Genomic DNA, 24,446 nt, shown 5'->3' with positions numbered 1-24,446 from the left:
AAAGTGCTGGATGGGGCACCTCTACATTGCAGGGCACATTCATGCATACACCCACAGTCACTTACTGGAATGTATACAGTATATGTGATAAATAAATAGACTTAATGCTTCCTTTCAAATGGTAATTTTCTTATTTTTGTAGCCAGTTTGGAATTTGAAACAAGTTCCTTTTTCGCAGTGTCACTCTGTAAACTTAACTTTCATTCCTAAAGATTTTGAATTCTTTAAAGAGCCATTGCCAAGAGTTATGAGATCCTAATAACTGAGACACCGCTAGCTAGGATGCAGCTACTATGACAGTGATTGCTTTTTTATCTCTGCATATCAAAGTACCAACAAGAGTAGAAGCCTGTCTTGACTTGATATGCTGTATTCTATTTGCAAACTTTCTTAAGGTTTTATACTATGTTTGCACATTTTAAAGCAGACAAATGAATAAAGTATAACTCATCCAATTTTTTTTTGCTCCTTTTTGCCTTCTTGCTGATTTAATAATTGCAAGTAGTAGGCAGTGGAGGGAGAAGTTGTGTTAGTTATTCTCAAGAATGCCTCAATATTCACTAGTCTCACTATAACTACTTAAGAGTCATGGCTGGTCAGTTCAGAAGGGTTCAGAATTGGCAAAATCTCCTTGAAACCTCCACATAAGTTGATGCCACAATAATCACAGTGACTGAGCATGTAGCTTGAGGTGGACAGCAGCTTAGAAGTTTGGAAGTTTTTCAATTTTGCTCTAGTTATAGTTGTTGAAAGTGTATCTGAAGAAATATCTGAAACTGTAGCAGCTTAAAATATTAACAGGAATGTGCCCCCATATACCAAAACCATCCATTATGTAATGCCTTTCAGTCTGCAAATTCCTCTTAAAATAAAGCAGGACTACACAAATAAAATGGATGGACTGCAGTCCAGGCCAACATTAAATAGGACCCAGTGTGATTTATTATTTTCCACCTTATAAAAGTGTAAGTGTGAGGAAGTCAGCAGGTGACTAATCCGGCCTGCTAATGCACTATACACACAATTGTGGCTGGCACTTCGAGGACATACCAACCCAAGCTGATTCTGGCCCCAAAAGGGTGATATGCTTTGTATAACTGTCACAACGGAGCACTGCAGCCCCTCTTTTTATTTAATAAAATGCAGACGCCTTCCCTTCCGAACTCTATTCTCTTTCTAGTGCAGTGCGCAGCTGCAGATCCCTCATTTGCCTCTCATTGAAGGTTTTCTCCTAGGATTTCTGCTGCGCGAAGCGCTGAGCGAATGACAAGCCAGGGGTAGAGGCAGATTTGCAATGGTAATTAAGTGAAAATTTGGACACATGTGAGACACAGCAGGGAATTTGCAGCTTGAGACCCATGCTGCTGAAGAGAGAGAGAGATGCTTCAGCTCTCCCCGACAGATAAGCTCGAGCGCTGTGAACAGCAAAGCTGCCAGGACCAGGTGAGTAGATGCATGCATGCATGTTTCTGCCAGAAAACGAAGGCATAGAGGAGGAAACAGGGTTCTTGCATAATGACACAAGCTTTTGGGGTGGGTATTGAATGCCATGGAGTACCAGGAGACAACAGAAATAACCAATTGATTTTGAGTGATTTATGACTTATTTATTGGGGAAGGCAGTGGGGAGAGGGAGCTATGGACTTCATCTGCTAGGGTAGACAGCGTGGCAGTGCAGACTTTATGTTAGAATTGATGCAGCAGTGCCCAGCAGTCAAGTGGTGACTTGAAACTCTGTTATGTTTTATATCTGCTGGGATACCAGACCAAACCTATCCTGCGCCACATACTCCATTGTCTACTCAGCACTTGAGCTTGCATCGGAGGCTTCAGCCATATACTCTCATTTGGCAGAATGTGCCAAATCCCTGAATTCATCTTTCTCATCTAACATGTCATATTTTTCTAATGTTGAGAATAAAATTTAGAGGTGCACATCAGTCTTTGAAGAGGTAATGACCCCTCCAGGAGGGTCTGTTTGATCATTTTAGTGCCTCAGCATTTTTCCATTATTTCTATTACATGTTTCTTTTTTAAACAGGATAATAATCCTTTACGGGTAAGTGTCTGTTTTGAAATTGTTCCCTTTGAAATTCTAATTAAGCCCTCATTAGCTTAGGAGTGAAAAGTGTGATTCAGAGGCACCCGCACAGACTCAAGTGCCACGTGAGAAGGAAGCCAGCACCTGCACCTGGTAGGAGGGAATGTCTATGTTGGCTCCTTCCTGATCATGTCTCTGCCATCTCAATGCTACTTTCTAGCATTATGTAATGTGATCAACTGAGCAATGTGTTACATAAATGATATTAAATTTATGATCAAAAGCCCCATTCACTCCCTGACACGCCTGAGATATAACAGGTGAACAGCCTGTGCCTGGAATCGTTAAAAACCCTACAGCAGCAGGAACAGCAGTCGTCGAGCTTAAGGGATGAGGGGATGACAGGTGCACTTCAGGCTGACAATTTGTGCCGTGAGACTGTGAGATAACTGAACAATGACACCAGCGGATGACAGCGCTTTTCAAAAAAAAAGATGGTTTCCTTTATAGATTTATGGTGGTGACATGTTGGCTAATGCTGCTGCCTCACAGTTTTGGGAGTCTAGGCTGGGTCACTGTCTGTATGGAGTTTGCTTGTTTACCACATGTCTGAATGCCTTTTTCTCTAGGAAAGCTTTGGCTTCTTCCCACATGCCAGGAAATCTGGTTGGGTGGACTGAAGACTCTAAATTGGTCTTGTGTTAGCAATTGTGTGAGTGTGTGTGTGTGTGTGTGTGTGTGAATATACCCTGTGATGAACTGCTAGACCTTACAGCTCTGATAGCTGTCTTGTGTCTGATAATACTGAGCTAGACTGTTATTTCCAAACCCCATATTAGGTAAGGCAGGTCTGAAACTGGGAGACAGGACAGATGGACGTTCTTGTTATTTGTTCAGTAAGTTCAAGTGAACTAAGTGACTGTTTGGGGCCCTGCAGCCACAGAATTCCCCCAATCCACATATAAAACAGAGGAGACTGGTCAGGGCCTCAAAAATATACATGCTCCCTATGGCCACAAAGGTAATTGAAACTGCCATCATTTTTCAATCCAATAATACATCAATGTAATAATTAGGCAAGGATTTTGTACATGTGCAGGGAGTAAATGCTTTTTTACAGAAGTGTTTGATTTTTTTTTCCTATCTGTCCATTTTTTAAACGTATCATCAGTTGCAGCATTTATGAATGGCATGGAAATGGTAAGCCAGTCATTTGCAGGGCTCATTAAAATTTATTTTTGTATTATCTTCCTAAAATTAAGCAATCTGCCATATTAACCATCAAAGCAATAAACTCAGTAAGGAAACAAATTACTTTTATCCATCCATCCATCCACCCACTTTCTTTACCCACTTTATCCTGAGCAGAGTCTCAGGGAAGCTGGAGCTCATCCCAGCAAGCACAGGGCACCAGGCAGTAGCAATACCCAGCAGGGTGCCAGTCCATCACAGTGTGCAAACTCACACAACACACTCACACACATGTCAGGAGCCAATTAATACTGGCCACCCACCTAACCTGCATGTCTTTGGGCTGTGGGAACAGCACGTCGAGCGCCCGAAGGAAATGCATGTGGACATGAGGAGAACATAGAATCTTAATGAAGGAAAGATCCAAGGTATGAACCCTGGTCTCGTTACTGCAAGGCATTGACACTACCACTGCAAATTAAATTTATATTGATCTTTACATACTTTAATCTATTTTCCCTGTTTTAGATCAATCCCAACCACAGGAGAGAGACCACTCCATTAAATTTAAACATACATTCATTTGCCCATTTCTTGAACTCATGGTTTAGCCGCTATGGAGTTGTGGGGAGGTAAAGCCCATTCTAACTGCACTGGACATAAAGCAGGGCCTGAGTGTACAAGGGATATGAGTCTGTTGCTGGGAACACTCACTCATATCAGGTCAGTTCAGAGTCACCAATTTACGTTAACTTATAGGAAGAAATGAGAGTATCTATGAACAGCTTACATGGACAAGGATAATTCTAGTTTCTTGAGTTGTAACCAGCAGCTCTAGCCACTGTGTCACATACCATGTTAAATTTAAATAATTTAATTAGTCAGTCATTTTCCAACCTGCTATATCCTAACACAGGGTCACTGGGGTCTGCTGGAGCCAATCCCAGCCAGCACAGGGCACAAGGCAGGAACAAAATCCCAGGCTGGACGCCAGCCCACTGCAGGGCACACACACCCACCACACACTAGGGACAATTTAGGATCGCCAATGCACCTAACCTGCATGTATTTGGATGTTTACAAATATTTACAGTTTATCCATCATTTTAGATTGCTATGAAGTCTGTTCAGGGCTTAGGGTGAAAAAAATAACCCAGTAGGAAGAGCGGCACAAACAGGAACTAGCCTTAGGTAGGACACCAGTTCATCAGAGAACGTGATCTCGTATACATACACACCTATCTATTTATACGAGGACCCAAGTATGTGTGTGAGGGACTGTGGAAGGTACCCTGTCCGCAGAGGAAGCGCCGTATGCCGACTCTGTTCCTTTATCAAAATAAATGACCAAAATAATATAAAGTGTGTGAATTTGAAGTGTATTCATCAAAATGCAGTTGCAAATAAGATTTAGGTTCTTTTGTCTTATATATACACATCTACATGTGGAAGTGTGTGTATCTATCCGGCCCAGAAGTGAGAGGTGGAGTCGGGGTAAGGACTCCTGCCTCTGAGGGAACAGAAAACTCGCTTAGCTGCTAATAACACAAGCGGGGCGAGCACATCAGCAAAACGAAACCTCAGAAGAAAGATAAAGCCACTTAGCTGCTAACATTGGCAAAATGGTATCCCTTTTACTTTTCCTCCCGCCACTCATACACAAGGGAGGCGAGCACATCGGCAAAACAAATCCTCCTAGGAGCCCAGAGTTGTTCCTTTCAATTACCTGACATCTCTACATTTCAGTTTTTTTCTGAAGATTTCAATAGTTTCTAGGACCCCAGGCTTTTTTAACAGCAGGCGCTTGCACAGCTAGTATCATATAACTACATGTTTAACTGCTATTTCTGTTTAGTCATTTCTTACTAAATAAAGGATCAGCCACACTAAAACAGCCAACAAGTGGCATAACAAAATGGATCTTAAAGATGGGTCGCTGGTGCTTTGGTGTCCATCTATAGGTGTGTGTTGTCTAGAGAAATGCACACTGGCACCCAGTACTATCAGCAGAGACACCAGTAATGAAATTTAAATATTGTTGGAATGCTCCAGGTTTTTGTTCTCCTTAGGACATCAGAGGCGATGTGAGGCACCTGCAGCTACTTCAAGTGGCTCTCTTGAATCAGATGCATGTGCAATGATGTAATAAATGTATTCTAAGAACCATGGCCTTGCAATCAGTAAGCATGTGTAAAAAAGAAAGGAAGGAGTTTTGCAAAGGTTTGTGGGGTTAAGTGTGTGCAGACAGCTGAAAAGAGACAGGCTTTGAGAGAACACAGTCCATCTGTGGCAGCTCAGGGTAAAGAGAGTAACATAATCTCGGCAAAGTCATAGTTACTTACATTGAGTAGAGTTAGCTGTTTTAGGGAGAATAACTAAAGCAGCATTGCATGAGGTATTAAAATTTTTTACAGTAAATAGGCTGTAAACACGAAAGGTATAAAGGAACGAGCCTGGCTAGATCATATGTAATTGGTATGTAATGGGCACTTTAGCAGAAGATTATGAAGACATAAGTATTGCTTGTTTGTACAACCTTACATGGACTAGAATGGATTGCTATCCATCCTGTATGCAACTTGTTTTTGACTTATTTGCTGACAGAAATGCCAAAAAGCTGCAGTATCCCACCATGGAGTATTGTAGTCAAAAAGCAAAAAAATGGTTGTAACTTTATTGTGCAGCAAAGTGTAACAATTGAAGAAACCATCAAATGTTTGGGTACTGTCGTGATTACAATGGTGTCAGAAATGGACAGCCATTCTTGTTAAAAAACAAATTTGTTAGACAGGGTGGTGCGGTGTAGTCACCATCCTGCACTGATGTGAGACTGCCTATTAGTAAGTGATGGAGCTATATGAAGGATCCTTTACCTCAGCAGATCAAGACATTTATTTTTATTTACCTTGAGGCTGAAGTTGATTGGTTTCAGGTCACCAATTAAAATCAAGAAAGACAATTTGTGGCAGTGTGAGGCTTACTATCATTCAGAAGAGGGATGCAAACCCACCATTTGTGGCAAGTCTGGAAATATAGTATGCAAGAAAGCAAGAAGGGTTTCCTAGGTGGGTAGTCCTTTAAAGGAATATGAACAATGAAGTGTTGTGGCAGTGATTGGAGTCATATTTGGGGTTAATAACCAGATTTAGGTTTTACTTTCATGGGCTTCTTGTAATACTGGGACTTCATATAGCAATATTTAATTTTCTCTCTTAATTTTCTTCTTTGTACCTTCCTATTGACACTTCTAGTTTCTATTTTGTTAAAATTATGTCTATAATCACTACTAAGTATTTTAAATGCACTGTTGGAGTCACCTTAAGGTGGAAAATCATTTATTACATATAATACACTATATTTTATATTTCACATTTTAAAGAACACAAGAATTTAATATAGAACAAATATAAACAGCAACAGCAGACCAGTAGTTCACCAAGCTTGGTTGGTTAGCTGACCACAATTATCCCAATGTTCTATATTCTATTTGAATTCTATACAGAAATTTGTCAAGGTTTCCATTTCTGCCACAAATATTTAGAATCCATGATTATTTGTGCAAAGAAGTGTATTTAGCTTCATTCTTAAATGCACATTCCTTTAACTTCCACCAGGCCCTCAATTTTGTATTCACTGCTTAATTGAAATAATTGTGACTGATCAATTTTATCAATACCTTTGAGAATTTGAAGGAACTGATTTACGTGCCCAAGCATTCTTCTCTGTTTGAGACAAAAGAGGTTTAATTCCTCTAGCCTGTCACCAAAGCACATGTCCTTCAGTTCAGAAATGGATCTAATTGCTCTTTTCTGCACACAATATGACCAATGTGGCCTCATATCCATTATACCAGTAGAATCTCAGATTAAGGTCTCCATATTTATATGTAACAACTAGAAAAAAAAGATCATTCACTACATGATAAAAGAAAGAGATTTTTGAAGAGTGCTTATTAAGTACAAACTATGTGGTAAGATTGTAGATTGGGTATACATGATGACAGTTTTGTAGAGTCATGATCTACTTTTGTTGGCATATAAATGTCCAATTGGAGAAGAAACAAGCTGATATTTTAAGCATTATTTAAATTCAATCATTTATGGAGATTCACAAATAGACTTAAGGAGATAGTTCAAGCTAGAAATGATTGCAAAGAGAAATTAATTTTCACTGATCACTGCATAATACATTTTGGGAATAATGAGACAGTTGACATGAGTGGATCTCAGGTGTCTCACAAGACCTGACAACTGAAAATTTGAAATGTTGAAACTAGAATTATTATTATTATTATTATAACAACCTTGTAAATTAGTAGCATCAGTCGAAAATAATGTGATCGAGGGAAGAACGCCAATCTACTCAAGCAAAATTCTGAGTGATGTGACCTTTGCATATTGTCCAAATGAGAATTCTGGAAGGAGTATTGATCCAATAAAAGTATATTTATGGGGTTTCTTTATATCTAGTGAGCCAACCTACTTTCCCAACACACCTAACCTCTTTATTTGTAATCATTTTCATTGTATTTCCCTTTCCCTCCATCAAGGAATGGTTGTGTTCTTGTTTGTTCTATGAGTTCAGATGTATTGGCTATACCAGGCTCCTTCTAAGCTCTTCTGGAACTCCAAAGGAGCAGCATTGGCTCAGTAGTACTGCCACCTGGCTGATGTAACCAACACCGTACTCCATAGTCCTAACGACACCAATGCTAATGTCCTGGTGGACATAGTAACTTACAGTAACTCACACCATTCTGATCCTGTAAAATGCAGAACTGGCATTGTGAAAGGCCCCAAATTCTTGCATTTCATTAACGTTTGTGGGCACCTAGTAATTGATGTAATTGCTTTCTTCACCCAGATGATTTGGGTAATCTTCACATGCATCTGCTCGATTATATTTTAGGGAATTCACATTTTCAGATAAATCCAATAATTATGCACCATAGGCAAAACACAGACAAAGTAATTTACTATAGCCCTGCTGTCTATTAGATGATACATTATAGTTAAGCACTTCTGACTAATTCCACCTTAATTCATCCATTTGCTCAAAACAGTAACAAATTTCTCTGGTACTTTTTGTCATTTTAGAGCTCTCTTAAATTAGAGAATCCTATCAAATAAAAAGCTCATTTCTAACAGAGACGTTATTTTTTATAAATACTCAATACAATCAAGATAAAGTAAGTCAGAGTTCATTTTTTATACTATTTTTCTGTTCACTTCAATTGTTTAATTGTCAAACTATCTGTGCTACTCGTCAAATATGGGTTGAAATCTTAAGTAATTAACATAGACCTCAGTGTTAACTCTTGCAGAGCACCATGAATCGCAATGGACTTTGTAATGCATGTAGTAGTAAAATGCATTGCATTTGTCATTTCAATAGGTGTTTATGATGAACCATCTGTTGGAATCACAAATGCAACACTCTCTGTCTCTGTTATATGCCATATGGTATGGGATTCATAAAAGCAGTGTTAATATTTGTGATGCATCTTCTGTTGGAATGACAGAGTTATTGCAACTGGATGGACAAACATACAGTAATCCTCACTAATCCTTTTATCAAGGTGGATTAAATATTTTCCATCCAAAATATTTTGTATTTACCAATCACACAACCACATCTGTTAAGAAATTAATTTGAGCCTTTTTAATGCACAAATCCACTTTTTTTCTCTGCTGGTTTACATTGGCCATAGTGATTCAAAGCTTTTAACTGCATGTGTGTGACAGGTAGTGAGTTCTTCAGCTTTTTCCTATTGTGAAATTGAAATATTTATCTTCACTGTTTCTTTACTTTACTTTCCTCTATTAATGATTGCTTTTAAGAGCCTTGGGAGTTTCAATGGCATTACATTTTGGTGACACCACTAGGTGGTTTTAGCCACTGAGCAGATCTGAACAAGACAAAAATATGTGGCGTTAGTTTCTTTTACAGTTTGTGTGGCAGAGGTTGAAAGCAATCAACTGAATTAGTAACCATTAAACAAGCAGGAGTTGACTGATTATGGAAAGGTGACTACAGGGAAAACGTAATAGATACAGCATAACGGAGCTAAAGTAGAAACCTGAAATTCTTTACAGTCTGTTGTTTAATTCTTGAGTGAAAATAAATCTTTCCTATGAATGATACCACAGACAGGGGGGCATCCACAAACCTTTGCAAACAAATCAGATGGAGTCTGCTATATGAGAAATGAGTGCATGCATAGCAGCACTGCCACATCAGGAGAGTATCTCTGGAAATCATACTAAACAGGTTCAAAAGAGTGTTCAAACTAAAGGTGTGACATAAATAAGCTTCTTCACGTGTTCCTCTTATTCATGGACACAGAGTTTAGGCAACCTTAATAATTCCATGTAATCCTAAGGGTATCTAATGAGGATCTTAAAACTCAAGTATTGCCACAATTCAGTACATTTTTACAATCTTTCTGTATTTTAAAAGCGTATGTATATCTATATAAACTCTTCATTACTACCTTCAAGTGAACAATAAAAATTGTTTCTTTGTACATCCATACTTCTATTTCATCCACTGCATATAAGTTATTCTTTGTCATTCATTGGTAGAGCTACTGTGTATACTTTATGAATCAGGAGACCAGGAGGGGCAGCAGAAGTTGGGCAAGTGGTCATAAGCCCATAGTTCCAAAAAATGGCAAATAAAACTAATTCAAAAATTAGCACAGCTATATATCCCAAAAGCATTTGTGTGTCGTGTCAAAGATGTGCTTGGGAAATTATTCTCAAAATTAACTCAGAAGAAAATGCCCACCCATGAGTTTTGTGTACATCCATGAAGCAGACATCGAAACATTTCCACTGAAGTAGTCCTTAATACATGAGGTATATCTCATTCATTTATTATTTGCTTGTTTGCTTGTCTATTGATCTTTATTAGCATGCTCAATTGTTAACTGCATTATTTCCTATCTATAATACATTTTTGCCCTGTGTATCATTAAAATTGTCAATTTAACAGTGTTAAACATATATAAACTTATCTGTGTGTGTGTGAGTGTGTGTGCGTATGCATGTGTGTGTGTGTGTGTGTGTATGTAGTTGTCTGCTCTGCTCATGCTCAACCACATCCACTAGATGGCACATGCATGCACTTTTAAATTTTTTCATCACTTACATGCACTTCACTTCTCACTACGAAAGATCTGTGTGCAGCAAACAACATCATGCTAATGACAAAGATGAAGAGACACAACGTCGCAATGAAGTAAATGCCGTGGCACAACAACGTCCAAGTGAAACCCTTCAGTAACAGAGGGCATGTCTTCACTAAACATTGTCCATCTGGAGGTATTTTCTTGAGACAAAGATTAAAAGAACTCATATGCCAGCGATACGTCTAAGATACGGTATCACCAGTGTCTTCTAATGAAAGCCAGTGCAGTGGGGAAGCAAGTACAAGGTGGGTCCTTGTCCTCTGCACTGGGTAATTCTTAAAGAGTTAGCTGATGCCTCTTGAAGTTCATGAATAAAGTAAAACTGCTAAGGAGTCTTAAGGTTGTTTATTGTCCTGAAGTCCACATGCAGCTAGTTTCTAATAAAATACAATTTTGGACTTACTTACAAAATACTGTTAATCTCATTATTAGCTTGATTTTAGACACTGCACTGGAGTTCACCCTATGATGAACAGATGACCTATACAGAGTGGCTACATGTTTTTTAAGTTAATGCTAACAGGATTGGGTCTTACTCCCCATGAACCTACAATGAAATAAGCTTCTCTGAAAATGCATAATATTTGAAATGTCCAAGGGGACTGATTAGCTTTTTTTGGACTGTAGGTGCCACTGAATCAGCAAGCAATTCCACCCTGAAAACTACGCATTTGTTCTTCCAAACGAATACAGGTCTCATGCTTCATGTAAAAATGACTAAATGTTTTAGAGACATATAAGAATCTTAGGATGTTTGTGAGATACAAAAAGTCCACAATTTAATAAACACAGACAAAAATCAGTCAGGACAAGCACAGAGCCAAAGCCAGGCGATTAAAACAAGGAGACAAAATGGGAATCGAACAAGATAGCCATAAAAAAAAAGTTGTAATCAAAACCAAAACCCTGCCACTTGGACATATTTGGAAATAAATCTTAACTTTGCCAGAGATTTCAATATGTGGAATATGTACTGAGGGATAATGTAAATTGAACCTGTAGGCCTGTTTATAATATCACCTCCTCAATATTTCATTACAATGATTGCAGTTAAGTGACACATCTAAATGCATCACCATAAACAAGAAAAAATAAGATGGAAATAAAATAGGATATTGTCAAAACAGATTGAAATTAAAAATAAGCCTCAGAAACAGAATCCTGATGTTAATAATAAAAAAACAATTCAAATATATGCATAGAACCTTTTACTTATCACACTCAAAATGAGGTTCTAAGAATGTATTTTATTTGCGTAAACACTTAATGATGAAAATTGCTTTTGGGGCTCAAGCTTTCAAGTCGGGCAGCACGGTGGCGTAGTAGGTAGCGCTCCTGCCTCGCAGTTAGGAGACCCAGGTTTGCTTCCCGGGTCCTCCCTGTGTGGAGTTTGCATGTTCTCCCTGTGTCTGCATGGGTTTCCTCCGGGTACACCTGTTTCCTTCCACAGTCCAAAGACATGGAGGTTAGGTGCATTATTCTAAATTGTCCCTAGTGTGTGCTTGGTGTATGGGTGTGTGTGTGTGTGCGCCCTGCCCGGGGTTTGTTTCCTGCCTTGCACCCTGTGTTGGCTGGGACTGGCTCAAGCAGACCCCCGTGACTCTGTAGTTAGGATATAGCGGGTTGGATAATGGATGGATGGAAGTCTTCAAGTGAAGAAAACAAATAAGAACCATTAGACCAGACATCGTACAAATGAAAGGTTTTAAGGCAGGCAAAGGTCTGGTTCTGTATTATTGTTTCCTCCTGTCATTTTTCAATAAAGTAATGAAGAATCTCTTTATATGAACAACATTTACCTTGTACAGTGTAGGTAACTTGTGAACAGTTATGGAAAATGCATTAGATATGTTAGTAGTCTAAGGGCCAGTACTGTGGGATAAACAGGAAATGTAAAAGAGATACTAGAACCTAAATAAAAATTGAATAAAGTTAGTTAATTCATTTAGGTAACTGTAACTTATTGCCAGGAATGATGATGACACCACATACTATATATCCCTTCATTTTCTGCACATTTTATTGCAAGTAGATTTTAATTTTGATTGGATAAATTTGTCTTTTTTTCTATTCAATCAGCACTCAATTATCCATAATGCCAAAACATGTTTACTGAAAGGTTTGCAGATGGATTAAAAATCAAAAACTTAAATATCTCATTCATATAAGAACTCCGACCCATAATTCAGTATATTGCAGAAGCCCCATTGACAGCAATAACAGCTTTGAGTCTTTTTGGGTAAGTCCTGGGTTAGACTCAGGTTAGTCTCTGTAAGCTTTGCAAACCTGGTTTATGGGAAGCCTCTGTAAGCTGCCATCTTCAGGTCTCTCTACAAATGCTCTGTGGCAGGGGTCCTCAGTCACAGTCCTGGAGGGCTGCAGTGGTTGCAGGTTTTCCTTCCAGCCAGTTTCCTAATTAGAAGACGGTCCTTGCTGAGAATGAAACTTGGTATTTAACGGTATGGCTTGTTAGTGCATTTGTTCATCTAAGAGAAATTTTAATTGCTGTACTGTAGATTTTCCTTCTCTGAAAACATTATCCATGGCTTTTATGAACCAGAACAAATTTAAAATTAATGGTTCTTCCAATTCTCCTCTCGTTTATTTCTAAACATTTTTTAACACAGATACTTCATGGTGTATATGCACATGTTTAAAAGGAAGCACGTTAGCTGGAGAGTTGCTGGTTTATTAGTTTTCTGCATGTCTGCTTAAGAAAACAGGCAACAATTAAAACTTAAATGCGTCTGCTAAAAACTAAAATAGGCAATTAAGGGTTCTGAATTGTAATAGGTAAGATAACTAATAGTAAGCCCCAAAAAATATTGCTTTAGTAGTAAATAAATGGGTTCTAATTAAGAAACTGGTTGAACTAAAAACCTGCAGCCACTGCAGACCTCAAGGACTATAATAGAGGACCACTGATCTACAATGTAACTAAAATTTGTGTTTGAAAAATGAAAGCACTAAAAAGGCATAAGTTACCTGTAAATACCACATTTCATTATCAGCAATGACTGAGTTCTAATTAGAAAACTGGCTAGAATGAAAGAAAACCTGTAGCCACTGTGGCCCTCCAGGACTGTGACTGAGGACCCCTGCTCTATGGGGTTTAAGCTTGGGCCTTGGCTGGGCCACATAAGGACAGTCAGAGACTTGTCCTGAAGCCATTACAGCATTGTCCTGGTTGCTTGCTTCGAGTCATTTTTATGCTGAAAGGCGAACCATCACCCCAATCTAAGGCTGTATGCACTCCGGAGCAGATTTTTTCCCAGAACCTCTCTTTATTTGGCTGCATCATTTTTTTCCTCATTTCTGTCCAGTCTCCCTATCTCTAACGCTGAAAAGCAGCCCAAGAGCATGATGCTGCCACTGCCATGCTTCACCGTAGGGATGGTATCTGGCAGGTGATGAACAGTACCTGGTCTTCTCAAGATATAGTGCTTGGAGTTCTGCCCAAAGAGTTCATTTTTTGTCTCATCAAACCAGACAATTTTTTTCCTCATGTTCTCAGAGTCCTTTAAATGCCATTTGGCAAACTGCAAGTGGGAATTAGTCGGTCTACTATAAATGCATGCTTGATGGAGTGTTCCTGAGATCATTACCTTCCAACAGGTTCTGTCATCTCAGCAGCTGAACCTCTGTGAGAAGGACAATTGGGTTCTTGGTAACCTCACTGAGGCCAGAAAATTAACTTTAAGAAAAGTGCTGGTGGTTGCAAGCATCTTCCATTTCACAATTATTGAGGCCACTCCAGTCAAGTTGTAGAAACATCTGAAGGATAATTAAAGCAATCAGGATACATCTGACTACAATTTGGAATGCTACAGTAAAGGCATTGTGATGGACAGCCGTCAGCTCACATCCCGGCTGACACATCCAGGATGCTAAACAGCATCTTCCCTGGAGCATGGAGGTACCCCAGATTCCTGCAGGACACCATGGGAGATGGAGTTCGGCTTCATAGCCCTGCAGGGTGCTATGGGTGCCATTGTGTGACACTGCGGAGAGACGCGGGGATTTTTATTTTCCTTATAGCCCGGAAGTACTCCCAAGCCACGGGGATGGAAGAAGAGAAGTACTTCCGGGTTGAAGAAAAAATATAAGTCTTCATCTGACCCGGAAGTGCATATGAATCACATGGACAGAAGGACAGGAGCACTTCCGAGTCAAGGACTGTTTAAAGGACTGGAGAAGTCCCAGCAAGCTCAGCCGGAGTTGGGAGGTAGTGTGACAGAGCTGCTGGGAGAGGAGGATTGATTGTTTTAATTATATTATTGATTTGTTGTTTATAGGGGTGATTGTGGTGGCACAATATTGAAAAGAAAAGAAATTCAAAATATTCCTGGTGCTTTTTCTTGGTGCCCTGGACGTTGCCTGCGGGGTTTGAGGAGCGACAGCACCCTCTAGTGTCACAGCATATAAGTGATTATTTAAGTAAATAACAATAATAATAAGTGATTTCAGTTTTGGATTTTCAATAAATTTCCATACCTTTCTGAAGACATTTTTTCACTTTGCCATTATGGGTTGTTGAGTGTAGATTGATGGAGAAAATGGTGATGTATTTATTTAAAATTGAACCTAAAACAGAATAACGTGTGCAGAAAAATGAAAGGGCCTGAATACTTTAGGAATACACTATACTTAAATGGCTAATATTTTAATAAGCTGAAAGGAGAAAAAAGAAAGAAAAGTCATTACAAAATCAATAGTGGACACCTTGGACATGCCTCCCTAAAATTATTTAACACATTTATGACTTATATTTATTTATATCTAAGCTAACAGACATATTCAAAGGTGTTCAGGATCAGCCTTCGACACATTTGCTCTTAAATGGCATCAAAAGGAGTAACACTTAGACAGCTCAGAAATGCTGGCATCCAACATCAAAGAAAAGGCTTATAAATGCATCATTAGTCATTGCAATGGATTGTTGGCACATCTCAGACTCATGATGGGTGCAACTCAGAAAGGCACAAAGAACAGCGAAATGTTCAAAATCTAGTGCGGAAGAATAGATCATATAAAGTAAAGATGTGGCTAGTTGTGCAGATAAATTTGATTATTTTTATAAATTACAATATATATTAGTATTTGCTCATGTAATTTGTTTCTAAAACTTACACTCAAGTTCAAGCTTTGCTCTTCAAATTTCTGTTAACTGATTTTGAATAATTCTTAGGGTTATTTACTTAAAAAGTAATTACTGCTTTTAATAAACTGATACTGCAGATTGTCTTATATAATTCTGAAATTTTCACTTGGCCAACAGAGAATAAATTTCGTCAGCTGGCAGACAGGGCATTCGTGGTGAATGTGTAAGACATAAAACTTTCATTTATGGACAGTTGGCTTTTTTTACAGAAGCTCTTTAGATAAATAAATACATAAGCTTTAAAATTTAAATATAAAATTTATATACACATACACTTTGGTCTTGAAACAAACTGGAATGATTATACAGCAAGAAAATTCAAGAGAAAGAATAAGTTCTGACTTGACTGTCACAGTGAGGCATTCTGCAGATGTATTGCTGTTGGTATGTAGGAGCTCCAGCAGTGTTTCTTGACACACTTAATTTGTTGGCTGAAAGTCCTCAGTGTTAGTTTGTCAGAGAGAGGATGTGCAGCATTGTTCATAATTGCACTCAGTTTTGTTTAAGCTTTCTGTTTTGCTACTATCTCCAGGGGTCCAGAGTGTGTACTAAAAATGAGCTTTCCCTTTTAACTAGCTTGTTAATTCAGTGGGCATTTCTTGAAGTGATGTTACCAGCCCAGAACACCAAAGCATAGAAAATCGCACTGATCATCACATAGTTATAGAAGATATGGAGGATGTCACTTCCCATATTAAAGGAACACAGTCGCCTAAAGAAAAAGAGCCTCCTCTGCCCTTTCTTATATAGTTCTTCTGTACTCTGAGACCAGTCCAACATGTCATTAATGTGGACCCCCAAGTACTTGTAGGAGTGGACCACCTCTACAGCCACTCTTTGAATAGTGACCGGACATAGAGACTCTTTGTTGCAGCAAAAGTCAATAACCAGTTCCTTGGTTTTGCTGATGTTAAGATGCAGATAATTCTTTTTGTGATCTACCACAAGTGAACTCATATTGTCCAAGGCCAGTCTATCAAAGGTCTTCATGAGCTATTTGAGCTTTGTAAGCTTCCTTTCCTTCACTCAGCTTATTGTTTAGTACATGCTGTATGTTCTTTAGAGCCTCTTTGTCATCAGATTTGAATGCTCTCTTTTCTCATTCAGGAGAACTTTTAGCTCCTTAGTAATCCCGGGCTTGTTGTTTGGAAAGCAACGCACTGTCTTTGTGGGTACCACTATGTCGAAACACTTAATATAGTCTGTGATGCAGTGAAGGGAAAAAGTTCGGGGTTGCTGACAGGACTGCCACTCCAGTCAGTGTTAAAAAAACCTTACACTGTTCTAGTGTGATGGTGAGGTGTCACCTAATCCAGGTGTTTCTTTGTGTGGTGGTGGTGGCATGACGCTATCAGTGCTTGCCTTATCAGTGCTTACCTTATTGTCTTTTGTATAAAAAAAGACAAATCATCTTCAGACAATGAATTCAGTATATTCATGTACAGAATATTTGCCATTATACTCCAGAGGAGGACTTTTAAGCCCTGGAATCAGAAGGAGCAGGGCTACAGGTGTAGCCAATATCAAGTTAGCAGTTTTTCTTCTGTGTCATAGTCTTCAGGTCAGAGGGCAGAAGAACAAAATGTGCCTGAGATTGTAAATGTTTTTAGTGTGAAAGCTGGCCCTGGCACAGACAGACAGACAGCATATTTTCACCCACACACCGTTTATTTACAATACTATTATTTACAGTTTTTGCTCACGTGCACCCCCAGTGCCTTCTTGCACCGATTTCCCCAATGTCCAGGCCTACAGTCTCTGTGCCTTCCTGGCCGCCTCCCGTCCTCTCTCTCCAGCTCTGTCTGCTTCCTCCCGACATCCACCACTGACTGGAGGGAGGCGGCCCCTTATATAATGCTCCCGGATGAGCCCCAGGTGTTCCCGGTATCCCTTCCTTATCCACGCCCCAGCGTGGCGGAAGTGTCGGCTGTCCTCCTGGCAGCTCTCCGGGCGCCACATAAAGTCTTCCCCCAGCACTTCCTGGTGTGGCGGAAGTGCTGGGCTCCAGGGACAATTAGGCACTGGGGCGCCGCCTGGCGGTGGCCACGGGTCCCTACAGGGCTGGGCTTCAAAGCCCCCTACCCGAGGCCCCCTGCATAACCAGGACGGACGCCCCCACTCGGTCTGGAGGAGGCACACGCCCTCCTCTGGTCCTCCAAGGCGTCCCGGCCGGGCTCCACACGGGATAAACCGGCATCAGGGCACCTACAGGGTAGGGCTTCCATGCCCTCGACCCGTGGCCCCCAACAGAACCAGGATGGACGCCCCCTCGCGGTCTGGAGGAAGCACAAGCCCTCCTCACGTCCTCCTGGGCATCCCGGCCGGGCTCCAGTCCCGGCCGGGGACCACATTAGATTTCCAGTTGCTGATAAATGTTCATTATTTAAAAAAAATAAAGGTTTTCCAAAAAGGCTGGTGGTCAAAATATGCAGAATTGGCAAAGTTTCCTACAGCCATGTGAAAAAATCAAAATCTGCAAAATTCAACACTCATAATTGCACTACTCAAATTCAAGGAGTATGGAAACAGTATACAGAGGATTTCTAAAGGGTAGGACGCTCAATGTTAGGGCAAAGAGTCGCATCAAGTGCCATTTCTCGTATCTCTTGTGACAGATAGGGGGCGCTATCGCTCCCTTGAACCCCTGTCCACGACTCCAGACACCAGGTAAAAGTCCAATAGTTGACTTTATTAAATCGCCACAGTGCACAAAGCACCCTCTCCTCCACTATACTCATACAATAACAATAACCAATCACCATAAATCCCAGACACCTCCACTCCCAGACGCGTTGCCACCCTTCCACCCAGCTCAGCTTGCCTTCTGGGAGCTCTCATAGTCCTTTTATATTCCCTGACCCGGAAGTGTTCCCAATCCCCAGTCCATGTGATCTTGTATCACTTCCGGGTCAGGTAAAAAGTCCTTTTCTTTACCCCGGAAGCACGTCATTCCCCTTGTCCATGTGACTTGGACATACTTCCGGGGCGCAGGGTAAATACCCGTTGTTCCCCCCTGCAGCGTGGCCCCCACGGCATCCAGCAGGGCTGCATATAAAAAATGCAATGTCCATGATGCCCTGCTGGTCTTTGGGGAACCTCCATACTGCAGGGAGGGCTCCACCTGGCGGCTTGGGGGTATTGGCCGGGATAAACGGCCGGCCATACACCACACTATTGTCCCTTCTTCTACTTGACTATTATGTGATTAATGTTGCATAGCAAAATGCAATAATGGAAGGACTCAATGCACACATTAGTAATAGCTAGGTGTGGAGCCTCACCCAAATCCAGACATTTATGGGAAGACATGACATGATATTTACCTGTATGTCACCAGACAATCACTCATTTTCTTTTCCAGTCAAAAGGATCATAATAATACAGCAACACACCTGTTCAACAATAAGTATGTAATTTATTACTTTCTGGAAACTTTCTTTGCAACTGTTATTTACCATTGTACTCGTAGTAGCATAGTTTTGGCCACTACCTGCTGTATATATGCATTGTTATTAGTAGATGCAATGCATACATTATCTGACTGCACAGTTCTGATTTAGCTCCTTTTAAGTAAGCATGATAATCAAAATGTGTTTGACTACCATAGTTGAATCCCAGTGCTCCTAATATAGCATATGCACTGCATAAGTAGATAGATAGATAGATAGATAGATAGATAGATAGATAGATAGATAGATAGATAGATAGATAGATAGATAGATAGATAGATAGATAGAATTTGGGATGCAGGAGGATGCCTGACTATCCTGAGAAAGCAAAATATGGGATGGGTTCTGGAATCATTAGATCCTTTTTCAGAACATGTAGGTTTGAAAAAATGAATCAATGAATAAGTAATATATAGAACAGTCTTGAGATCCTATGTGACTCATATGAGATACAGAAGTGGCAACCATTTTATAAAAAATAAATGTACAGGCATTCTAAAGAAAAGCAAAAGTCACAGAGCCAGAAGAAAAACTTAACAAGTACTTTGATACAGTGGTAAAATAATGCAGATTTTACTTTATCGGCCAGTGAAGTTTTAACAACTATTGACTTATTAAAAAAACGTAATCACTACACAATAACAATTATTTTTCCTTAAATATGACCTATCTTGTTAACATGCAAGTGAAATATGCCTGTCACTTGTAATTGTAGTTAAATATTTATACTGTATATCTTTCAGATTCATCTCCTTAACTCATATTTAAGGTTACAGTCAGTTGCAGCCAACCCTAGTTGACTCCAGGTACCAAGCAAAAAACAAACATTGATCTGACATCGGTCCATCATAGAGAACACTCAAACATTGACTAATACTGGGCCATTTTAAAGTTACCACTTATGCTAACATGTGTATTTTTGGGATGTGACAGGAAATCTAGCATTCCTGGAGAAAACAAACATGCAGACATAGGAGGAAAAGACAAACTCCACAAAGACATGACTGGGTTTCAAACATAGTTTTCGGTAACTGTGAGGAATGGGATTTTCATGATGAAACATGAGCTTGTTCATTTTTTCGAAATCTGCATAATTTGGATCAAGGTATAAGAAAGAGGTGCCAAATAGATAGACTGACAGACAGACAGACAGATAGATAGATAGATAGATAGATAGATAGATAGATAGATAGATAGATAGATAGATAGATAGATAGATAGATAGATAGATAGATAGAATTTGGGATTCAGGAGGATACCTGACTATCCTGAGAAAGTAAAAGGTGGGTTGGGTTCTGGAATCATTAGATCCTTTATCAGAACATGTGGGTTTGAAAAATGAATCAATGAATAAGCCATATAAACTGATGAAGATACAGTAATATTGAAAATGTAAATGTTAAATGAAGGCATTTTTATGTGTAATATTTTGTTCTTGAAGAATAATCTTATAAAACATAAAAAATACTTGAAATACTATTTTGAATTGCATTTTTTCAAATTTCATTTTAATGACTTCTTCCATGATGCAATAGTGGGATACCAAGTTATTTTTCATTTCAGCTTTTGATTTTAAAAATCTAAAAGTGTCTAGAGGAAAGGTACATGGACTGTACGTCAGAAGTGAGTTGTAATAAACCAATTATACTAAGCCTCTGCAAACATGGAGTTGCACATCAGAATACAGCACCATACTTAATCCCAGGTGAAATATTAATTATAGAAAATCTGGCTTCTGTGCATAATAATGAATATTTAAGGCTCATTTGCATCAATGCATGACCAAAAAATCTCATTTGTCTCTGCAGTGTGATACTTGTGCCGTTTTGAGTTGCCCTCATTTAAAAACATGGGGTTTTGTTGTAGATGGTGTTGGTTAATAATGAAAGACTATTTCAGGATTACCCAGTCAATACAGAGAACTGAAAAAGAACAAAGCAGAAGCAGGTGAAATTGTAAATAATAATTTCAACATCTAATAATAAAACATTTTTGGGACATTGTCTTTATAAATGAGACCAAGCTAAAACTGGTGACAGACACAAAGGTGCCCAGTTCACACTGTTGTCACACCACTATTGCATTGCATAGCTGTAGGGGCTTCAGCAAGCTACCACAGCCCCTGTATTATCTAGAGCTGTAAATGAGATGTTCCTTGTAGTTTTCACTCTTAATGTTTCTGTTTACTGTGAAAAAATTACTCACTTCACACTGTCAAACACATCCCACCAAGGATGCAACTCTTGTTTTGGCTGAAAATTTCAACACACTGTGTACTGCGCTAGGATCTCTGTCTCCTTGCTATTTTTAACTGCAGTCTACTTCCCAATTTCCATAACAAAAAAAAATGAAACTGCCATAGCACATTATTAAATGAAGTCAGAACAAATCATTTGTGTTATTGCATCTCCTGCCGCCAAGTATTTTTAGCTACATCATTTTAATCTGCACTCCCCCTGCTGCATTACAAATTTCTAAAATTGTCATAATGTCTTGTAATCAAGGAACTTGTTGTTTGCTTTGCCTTTGTTCTCTTTAGCTGAAGCATGCGTTCTGATCCTTTCCATGATGTGAGGATTAATTTCATACATTCTGATTTTATGCTTCCTTCTGATAAAACACATCATTATGAAGATGTAAAGCAGTGCACATTAGAATCTACAAAAATTTGGTTATGCAGTTAATGAAATGGATGCCTTTCTTGAGGTTAATCTACTGAACCTGCTACTCAGATCTACTTGTGGTGAAGAAGTGAACAGCATCTTGATTTGGCTGAATACAGTCCACAGAAAGGCAACAGGAAACTGTTTTGCTTCAAATGGCAGCAGACTATCATCTTACTCCTCATCCTCAGTCTTTCTTCTGTCACTGCTGCAGTCAATTCCAATTTAATTTCAGGCTGTTATTTATTTCTCAAAAATGCTGAATACATTTTCTCTTGGCTGTTGGTCATCATACCCTCCTTTTCAATCAATGAACATTTCTGACACATAGATTACCAACTATAATCAAAAAAGAAAATAAATGCACATTTATCATCATCCATCCTGCTGTATTGTATAGATGTCCTTTACATGTAAACATTCCAACTACCCTTGGACGACGAGTCAGACTTTGGTCCTACTTCAAAAATGATGTTCATTTTTTGAAAGATACCCCTCTCCAATACGCACACACACTGCTGCCACCATCATCCAAATAGAAAACAATTCCTAATTCAGGTAGATTGCATTGATGTTTGTGTGAACGAGGGTAATGTTTTAATTTTAGAGCAGTGCCTTGCACAAATTCTGCATTTTTAGTAGATAGGCTCCTTATCTGAAACACCTGCCATTTACATTTTACATTGTACTCTAAAGTTGGCTTGACAAAAGCAAAAATCTAAAAACTGTTGTGCTGAGCCTAACAAGTTATCTCTTCAAGAAAGAAACTAGTAAGACTTGTAAGACAGCATACTGTATCATATTGTATATACTTCGATTTCATTAAATGCAACAATCTTACCATGTTAAAGAAATTTCACTAAAATATGTCTTTTAAATCTAATATGCATTTAACCATTAGATGGTGCTCAGTCTCAAAACTATACTGCAGCTTGAACAAGATGCCAGTTTATCTAAAGTTGCACCACACTCACATTCACACATGGCGTCAAACGTGCACGCACATACCCTCTCTGTCAGTTTGGCAATGTGTCTTAAAGTGCACCATCTGAATGTGAAACTGTCACGAAAATGCCCAACAACTCAACTACCTACATCTATACCAGCAGTGGACTTCTTCAATTTGTGGTTTGCATGTGACATCTACTTCTGCACTGCCAACAAATGAGGTCAGGTTGTATAGCCGCTTTATGAGTGTGTATGGCTATATAGTGCACGGTGATCCTGTTTGTTTCAGGTTGCTATTGAGTTAGGCTTATGCTCAATGTAAGCCCATGTAGGAGAGAGACAACAGACAGATCAATCAATTAATCAATCAACCACCCACACACCCAACCTACCAATTAATCAATAGTTCAAATGGCCAGTCAATAAAGCCCCATCATTAGTCCCATTCAAATTGTGTATTGAAATTTAACTTTGCCTCTGTTTTTATTTTCTTTTATTTTTTATTCTGTAATTAGCTCTTCTCTGTTTGCTCAACTGACCATGGTTCATCTCACATTGTTAGTCCATTCCCAAGTACTGTTACATTTTGTTTATCTTTGTAGTCTCTTGCTACTTTGTTTCCTTGCCATTTATCACATGTTGATTGACCATGCATTATATCTTACTAATTTGAATAATACTAATTTACTTTAGGGGAGACACAGGGGTGCTGGAGTTGAATATGAGACTTGGCGCGCCTGTAAATTGTTTGCATATTTTCCCCCATGTGTTCTTGGATTTTCTCCAGATTTCCTCCCAAAGACACGAATGCTAATTGGTATCTCTAGATTTGCCCATTATGAGTGTGTCCAGCTCAGCTTCTGAATCAAAGTTAATTGTTCTTATGGCTAGGAGTTGCCACAGCTTGTGGTATAGTGGGTCCACTGCTCAGAAGAAAAGGCCAGTTTTAAATAAACTAGCCAACCCGCGGCGTACCATACGCTGCATAATCAGGCCGGTTTTTTAATGATTTTTAAGCACAGGGTGAAAATTAACATTTGAAAAATCGGTAATGTAATAAATCAGCAAGAAAAGCAACATTGTAACAATGCACGGAGCAAACCAACACACAGTGTCTTAAACGAAAACTCGGTTTTTAAACACTGCTTACTTCATTGTGTTTTAACCTCAGTTGTAAAGGATTGTTTTAAGGATCCCATGAGATACCCCTCGCAAACTGTTTTACATGCTGCATATGGCGATTCACCTATGCGAGAAACATGCCTCTATGAACAGTCAACGTGGCTCGGAGGTGCCAGGAGTTGGTGGGCATAGCTCCTTCCTGCGTGCGCCATAGGTGTCTTACTTGTCCGTGGCTCCGTCCGGCGTGCTTTCCATGGTTGTCTTGCCTTAGTGAATTATATATAATTATATATAGATAATCGCCACACTCACGGCTTAAAGAGGGGGCATGGTAGTGTGGCCAGGGCGGTCCTCAGGCGCTTTTTGATGTGGGTGTTTCCTCGCTTAAGTGCACAGGTGAGGAATTGTCTGCATCTGTAAATTGATGAAAGAAAGAAAGAAAGGATTGGACTGAACAGAGGTTAGGAGAATGAGGAAGAAGTAGAAGAAGAAGACAGACAAGGCTGGAGAAGTAAAGAGCAGACTCACTGGTGTTTTGCAGGCAGCTGGAAGGAGAACCCCCTGGAAAGTGTGTTTGGCCAACACTCGGTGGGGCTGAAGAAAGCGGTCGCTCCAGCTGAGAAATCAAGGAGCTGGAGTGACCCGGAAGGTGGTTGGCTCGCTGCATAAGGCCACAGTA

At 39.5% G+C, this 24,446-nt stretch overlaps 1 protein-coding gene across 1 annotated transcript in view; it reads left to right on the top strand.

Moving 5' to 3' along the window:
* Window positions 1-1,232: 1,232 nt before the first annotated feature.
* rims3 (regulating synaptic membrane exocytosis 3) overlaps window positions 1,233-24,446 on the top strand; it is a 172,443-nt gene continuing 149,229 nt past the window's right edge. The window contains exon 1 of the mRNA XM_039740404.1: window positions 1,233-1,443. Coding sequence (XP_039596338.1) covers window positions 1,381-1,443 — 63 coding nt within the window. The 5' untranslated portion in view covers window positions 1,233-1,380. The remainder of the gene's footprint in view (window positions 1,444-24,446) is intronic.

The sequence above is a fragment of the Polypterus senegalus genome, chromosome 17, assembly GCF_016835505.1.
Source record: "Polypterus senegalus isolate Bchr_013 chromosome 17, ASM1683550v1, whole genome shotgun sequence".
NCBI lineage: Eukaryota > Metazoa > Chordata > Cladistia > Polypteriformes > Polypteridae > Polypterus > Polypterus senegalus.
The sequence above is the reverse complement of the archived record's forward strand: the minus strand, read 5'-3'. Positions and strand labels throughout refer to the sequence as shown.